The 7,701-nt window shown below is 34.6% G+C and overlaps 1 protein-coding gene across 2 annotated transcripts in view; it reads right to left on the bottom strand.

Annotated features, from left to right (window-relative positions):
- Positions 1–7,701, bottom strand: part of Plppr1 (phospholipid phosphatase related 1) — a 344,999-nt gene that overhangs the window by 160,614 nt on the left and 176,684 nt on the right. Inside the window, exon 3 of one of the 2 annotated variants that reach the window (XM_004638055.3) lies at positions 5,784–5,891. The exons of the other annotated variant lie outside the window; for it this stretch is intronic. Coding sequence (XP_004638112.1) covers positions 5,784–5,846 — 63 coding nt within the window. The 5' untranslated portion in view covers positions 5,847–5,891. The remainder of the gene's footprint in view (positions 1–5,783; positions 5,892–7,701) is intronic. 2 annotated transcript variants of the gene reach the window in all.

The following is a 7,701-nucleotide window of genomic DNA, read 5'->3' as shown; positions in this document are numbered from 1 at the left end:
TATATATATAAAATTTTAGGGAAGGGTATACAGGGTGTTCAGGGTCTCACTACTATATAGGACCTGTAGTGATCTGCCTGTTTACAGACCTTCCAAGAGCTGGGATTACAGCACGTGCCACCACACCCAGTCTTAATTGCTGTCTCAGCATGCCCCGGGGTTGGGGCCAGCACAGCAGGCCCAGGGATCGAACCCAGGCCCCTTTGCCTGCTTGCAGGCACTTTAATGAGCTGAGCTATTTTTATTTATTTATTTGTTTGTTTTTATAATGAATTTTCTTTTGAGTTAAATGATTCTAGTATGCAGCATACTGTTGGATTTTGTTTCTTAATCCACTCTGCTAGTCTGTTTCTCTTAATTGGTGAATTCAGGTCATTTATATTCATAGTTATAATGGATATGTATTGGCTTATCTTCGTCCTGTTGTTTTCATATTACAGGTTCTGTACTTCTCTTTCTAATTACTTGCTTTGTTTGGTGGCACTTTTCTGTTGTTCTTGATGCTATGATCACTTTTGCCTCTTTCTACACTGTCTGTACTCTTTGTACAGTTAGTTTGGCAATCATGAATTTCTTCAGTTGTTCTTTGCCAAAGAAGGATCTCATCTCACCATTGAATTGGATGGATAGTTTTGCAGGGTATATCAACCTGGGTTGGCAGCTATTTTCCTTCAGGATCTGAAATACTTCACTCCAAGCTCTTCTTGATTTGATAGCATAAGTTGAGAAACCTGCTGTGATTCTGCTGGGCTTTCCATTGTAGATTATCTGTTTCTTCTAAGAGCTTTAATATTCTATTCTCTCTTGCTGTCTCATTGACATCTATTATTCTTATATTAAGTTTCTTTACATTGTCTTATAGCAGCAGAATTATTATTGCATGGTTCCTTGTTAGTTTTAAGAGACCTTTACTTTCACGTTCATTAGCTGCATCACTGTCTTTGAGGTCTGAAAGTTTATCTTCAATTTCATTCAAGTGGCTTTTCCAGTTTTCAGTGGAGTTCTTAATTTCCTGGATATGTTTGAAACTGTTTCATGTATTCTAATTCTTTCCCGTTTGTTAATTCAGTATTTCCATCAGTTTTTAATTTTCTTCTCTCTTTTTTTTACTTATTTATTTTTTCCATACTTTTATTGGTAAATAAATAGCAATGAGATAGTTTCAAATCAAATTGGTAGGACAGTTTCAATAATTAACACACTGCATACATTCTTCCTAGTGGTTAATTGCTGTACAAGATGCAGACATGATATCCTATTTACAAACACTATTAGAACAAATCCCTCCATTCATTAAGAGAATGTAACTATATATCTATCCTAACCTCTTTAAATACACAGATACAAAATGGACATTCATCTGTATCCCCCCCTTTTTTTTTGTTAAGTTCCATTATTTGAATATTATAGGTGTGTAAACTCAGCAAAATATTCTAAAAGAGTCCAGTAGTCCATAATGGTATTGGGTCTTCCCCTTGACTGGCAATGTCAGAAATTGTTGACCTGAGTCCCCTACAGCTCAGCATAACAGCATGGCTTTACCTCTTATATTTCATTTTTATACTTTTTGTTGGATGGTTAAGACCAAGGTAAATCAGGACCTATGCAACAAGAGTTGTAGCTTTTGGGTCTGATAAAGTCAGTGAAATCCCCTCAGGATTTATCCTGAGATCCTGTACCTCAGATTGTAGATCCTTTGTCAGTGTCAGTCATGTGGATGAGTCACGGCCATTGCTTGGCCAGTGTGTTCTCTGTGAAAGCCTGAGAGAGTGTCTTCTCCCCATGTGACTCTCCTTAAGCACACTCTACATCATGGATCATTTTCCTCTTTTTTCTTCTCTTTTTTAATGTGTGTTTTCTTTAGCTGTGCTGAGCAATTATTTCATGATTGTTGTCATTTCCTTTTTGACCTGAAGATTATTTCTCATCTTATTTCTTCTATAGCCTGATGGACTTGTTTCTTTACTTCAGTTGCTATCATTTCAGAAATTTCATGTGTGTGATTTCCAAGTTCTTTTATGTTCTTGTCTCCTGGATATTTTTCTAGGTGGGCTGGAGGATAGAGACTGACTTTTGGTCAGACATTTTGGCATTTTTAAAGCTCCCAATAATCACCGAAACTTAGCAGTGGTGGGAGACCAGTGGGGAATGGGTCAGTCATGCAGTTTCCAATACAGTTTCTAATACAGTTGGGGCAGGGTAGGACTCATCAAGGCTCTCACTACTAGTGTGGATGACTGGTTGATACTCAATAAAGCTTCCATGCTTATAGCAGTGAAATTTGTTGTAAATAAATTCTGGAAACAACCCACATGCCTATCAACTAAAGAATGGGTAAAGATGTGATATTTTTACACAGTATAGTATTATTCAGCTATAAACAGGATGAATTTAAGTCTTTTGCCAGTAAATATATGTAACTAGAGAATATACTCTGAAGTGAAATAAATCAGACCCACATGTGCAAACATCATATTGTCTCCTTAGTGTGAAAACCTGAAAGAGAAAAATGAAATCTGAAGGGTACAATAGATACTGGGAAAAGGGAATGAACGTATTCAAAAGGAGTTACTGAGTTGAGGAGAAGAATAGGAGAGGGAGTGGGGGAAAGAGACTTATCTATGTATGTAGAAGGATGGTTTGGACAACTGTGCTGAGCATTTCTGCTGGTCTATAGAAAGAAGCAGTTAAAGCTTTAATTTGTTTTGTGTCCTTTTACAATTGCTTGTACTTTTTCTTTTCTCCATTTCTTATATGTTTCTTTCTTCTTAGATTTTACATCCATTTATCTGGTAATATGAATAACTGGTTAGAAGTCAACACTGCGTATTTTAACAAATACTGTGAAATTCATGTTACTTTGTTAAGTGAAATTCTATATCACTTGTAATTTTTTTGTTTTGATTCTAATTTGCCCTTTTTTTTTACAAAATAAAATATTAAACACAAAAATAAGAAACAAAGTGTCTGTGTAGGTGGTGGGTGTTGGCTGGATTCACCAGGATCCCATGAGCCCCCCATAATCCTCCTAAATTCTTAAAAGGTTGGATGAGTGTCAGACAAGCCCATACCTGCACACTTGGGGCTAAGGTTCAGTGCTTACCAGAGTCCTGCAGACTATTTAAAGTCCTCCAAAGTTCTTAAATGGTTGGACCATGCACCACGACAGCTCTGAGCCTACGTGCACTGGGCCCCCTGATCACAGCTCACTGGAGTTCCCCAGGTCACCCAGAGTCCTCCTAAGTTCTTAAAAGGTTGGACCAATACCAGCACAAGCTCCTAACAAACATAAGTTGAGACAAATTTTCTGTTACCTCTTTTATGGTGCTTGGAGCAATGTAGGTTAATTATGTATATTTGAAGGATATAATACATAAGAACTATAAATGCTCCTTTGATACTCACTTCTTCTGCTCACACTTTTTTTCTTATGCTTTATTTCTCTTTTTCTTTCTCCTGTCTATTTCTAAGGGAAGCTCCTGACACATCTTAAACTTTCATACAAGGAGCAATAGCCCAGCTAGAGAAAGGATAAACCATATTTCCTTTCCCAGATTTTTAGGCTTATATTTATGTTTATGCAAAGGTGAGTGACAGTAGGATGAATTTATTTCTCTAGGTACTGGTCTACTAACCAAGCTCATCATTCATGCACTAGAGAGCTAAAAACCTTCAGAGACCACAGCTTCAAGCAATAAATGAATACTTTTACTTTCAGGTTTAATTTCTGGTTGATTTTTTAAAAAACATTTAAAATAAGTGGGCTGCTGGCAGGATAAAGATGATGACAGGTGATTTACTCCACAATTTCCCACAGCTAGTTTGAAATTTTTATTTTTCCTTATGACAAAGGAGAAGCAATACTTAAAAGCATAGTTTTATACTTCCTATGCTTTCTGCATGAATAACATCAAAAAGGACTTTTCTACATCATAATTTCAACAAGAGCAATAATAACTAGAATCCACAGTATATATAGTGATAGTTACTGTGTGATTGAGCTTGTCATTGACATTGTTCATCAAATTAAAGGCAGACTATACATAATATGTGTTTCTTATTGGGAAATGAGTTCTTTTTTACCCTTTCATTGGTTTAGCTTAGATTAAATTTATATGGATCTTGACTTATATTAACATCTCTGTTCCAGTCTTCTCTCCTGACTCTTCCTGATTTTGACATATAAACAAACTGGTTTATAAATATCAGTATCACCAGAGAATAGATGTTCAAGTACAGTAACATTAAACTGCCAAATGATATCCACAAAGTGAAACTCAGGAATCAGCCAAAGACACATTTATTTGGCCCAGAATCAAAATGCTTAAAATATGTACAGTTATTTCAAGGAGAAATAAATTTAAATTTAAAAAATATCAAAACAATACATAATCTGTGTATAAAAATTACATGTAATGAAACTTCATTTTTGCTAATCTAAGTAGTGGTTTACCCTATGTGTCTGTTTTCACACAGAGCAGATCAACAACCATTTCCTTCCACACTAGCCAAAGAAATGCCATAACAGAGGATGAGCTACAAATGTTCTCAGGATGCAGACTTTCTAGGCAGTTACTAGACTTGAAGCTCAGAAACTGTGTACTGTCGTTTTTTTAAAAAAAGCACTGGGTTTTAATCCAGGCCCTTTACAATGAGCTGTATTATTCTCATCCCAGTTATTTTATTTTATTTTAAAAAGGCAAGAAAACAGAAATAGATAACAAGAACAAAGACAAAAACAAAGCAACATAAAACAATAAAAGTGGCACAGAATTTCAAATCAAGAATGGAAAGTTAACAATGATTGTTATATTATGTATTGTTATCATTAAATCTCTTGTTCAGATTGCCAGCGATAGGCATGCAAGACTGACCAAACAATTAAACATTAACTCCTCCTTTTAATAAACCTTGACAAAGGATCTCACAAATTTCTAAGTTGCTCAGGTTGGGCTTGAACTTTCCAGCCCCTACTTCAACCTGCCAAAGTGTTGAAATTTTAGGAGTGCACCCCCGATCTGTCATAGTTTAAACATGATTCACAGGATAAAATGAAATCCTTTGGATGCTTCTATCCTTGCCAAGACAAAATCAATACCATCTGCAGCAAATCAACGTCCTATTCTGAGATCATCTCAATAAAAGATTTCTAAAAGTCGTGTGATTTTAAAATTCATGGAGTCTATATATCTTTAGTTTCTTTATAACAAACCACTACATTGGGAAAGAGTGCAGGAAATTTAGCTAAAAAGATTCTGGGGAAATTATTTGCTGACACACAGCACAGCTCGACAAAATAATTTATGATAAAAAGAAATCATACAAGCTTCCAGCATCTCACTACACAAAAGTACCAAGTAGAAATACTCCATTCAAAGATTTTTATTTTAATTTAGGCTCCAATGCAAAATTCCAGGAAGTACTGCAACATATCAGTAAAATGCCTGCCTTATTGAATTTCTGAAAGAGAATACTGATTTTTTAAAAATGAATTTAATTAACATGGCACACTTTCTTTCAGTTAATATATTCACATCACCATTGAAAACAAATAAAACATACTAAAAATTATTCTGTACCCTAAAGATAAAGTTTTAAAACAATCTTTTTGGTTTCCTATTTAAAAATTATCTAGCATATCTTATTATGTATTTATAGTTGTACAATCAAATTTTTCACATCAATCATAAGATCCCATAATTTTATAAAATAATCTAAATTCTTACATGAAATCTCCTACTATTATTCCAACTTGGTCATAAAAGTTAAAAAAATACACATACCTCAACAAATATAAAACATGGGATGATGGAATAACTTCTTCGAGTGTTGTTTCCTACAGCCATTTCTCAGACCACCTAACAAGACTGCGCCGTCTAAAACTTTCCAGGCTGAAATAGAAATAGAAATAGAAATAGGTTGCATGGTGTGATAGCCATATGTTGAAAAGTCCCTTAGGTACGTATATAAAAATGTCAGTTACTGTCTAGGTAAACAAACTTGGAATAAACGATGTAAAATAATGATCTATGAGGCAGTCAAGCAGACTAATAATCATTGCAGAGAAAAGCAAATAATATATATAGCTATGAATAGGTATCAGTGCCAAAATCTCTAGTAGGGAGGTCCCTTGGGCACAGTGGTATAGCAAATAGAATTCTAATTTCCTAGAACTGCATAGTGCCTTAACCCAGTAGTCTGCTCTCGAGACATGAAACAGAGTCTGGTGTAAAATATTTGTTACTTTTTGTTCTGTATGAAACTCCCCTAAATTGGGCCTAATCCTCCCATTTTGTAACCTTGTTTGCCCATGCTTGTTTCCTTGTACCCTTGCCTGTCCCGTTGGGACCAACATTCAGCACAGGCACTCATCGCCGACTTCCTTCACCATTATTTGCCCTTGCTTCCCTGACTATGAAGCCATGAACTACTTTGGATTAATACATCACCCATCTTTCTCTCTGGATGCCTCCACCCAGTGCATGTGAATCAAATATGAATAAAAACAATAACACCCTCTCTGAACTTACAGGAATTGATTGGTTGGGCAAAAGCAGATTACTGTTAAATGTTTTATTAAACATCCCTGTCCTCCTTTAAATTGAAAATATACCTGTCACAGGAAATAAGTTAACTTTTGTTCTTTTTTGTAACAGCAAAGAAAATTTTAGACTTTTAAGAAACTTGGAATATAAAAAGAGCTTTTCCACAATGCCTTTTATGCTCTATTGAAAGCAATGATTCAAATGGCTCATGGAGCTGTTCTACACAGTTATTCACTATTTTTCACCTGTGCAGTTTCTGCATCAATCCTACAAATAGTTCTTGTGGGCTGTGATATGAAGTGTGACATTGGGATTATTTGTCTATTTGAAGGCCAGCAGCATTTTTGAAGGTGATGATTAATGTTAATGCCTTTAATTTATTTATCTCTTTATTAAGTCATCCTTATCATTTTGTAAGATCAAACTTTACACTATATTTTTTCTTTTTTCACTCTATTTTTCTTTGTAATACAGATTGATAAACTTCATTTTTGCAGATTCATATATGAATATAAAATATTTTGATCAATTAAGATTTTCACATTTAGTATTGTATTATGTGCTGCATATGTCCCTACCAATCACAATATTTAAGTTATTTTTAGGCAACATATTTTTAATTAAAATTGATTGCTATGTACTATAAAATAATATACACAACAATGGCCCTTCTACTTAGCACTTGAGAACTAATATTTCTACATTAACAAAGAAATCTACAATGTATATTTACACATTGACTTGGTTTGACAATTATATTGCTTTTATTTTTATTTTAAACCAAATGTCTTTGGAATTAACTTATCAGGAGCCAGGGATTTAGCTCAGAAACATTAGCACCTGCATGTCAAGTATGAGGCACTGAGTTCAATTCCCAGTACCAAAACCAAAAAGAGAATTAATTCGTCAACATATGCAGTTCACACAAGTTTTGTTAGCATCAGCTAAATATAGTACAATAAATGTGAAAAGAAAAATTTTACAAAAAACATTAAACATCTAGTATTCTATATAACTTTTCCAAATAATGAGGATCAGCAATAAAATACTAAAGACAAGATGTGCCATATCATATACAACCTAGTTCTCTGTGTATGTGTGTAGGAGAGAGAGAGAGAGAGAGAGAGAGAGAGAGAGAGAGAGAGAGAGAGAGAGA

Source organism: Octodon degus, unplaced genomic scaffold, assembly GCF_000260255.1.
Source record: "Octodon degus isolate 3935 unplaced genomic scaffold, OctDeg1.0 scaffold00094, whole genome shotgun sequence".
NCBI lineage: Eukaryota > Metazoa > Chordata > Mammalia > Rodentia > Octodontidae > Octodon > Octodon degus.
Note: the sequence above shows the minus strand (reverse complement) of the source record. Positions and strands in the feature narration are given on the sequence as shown.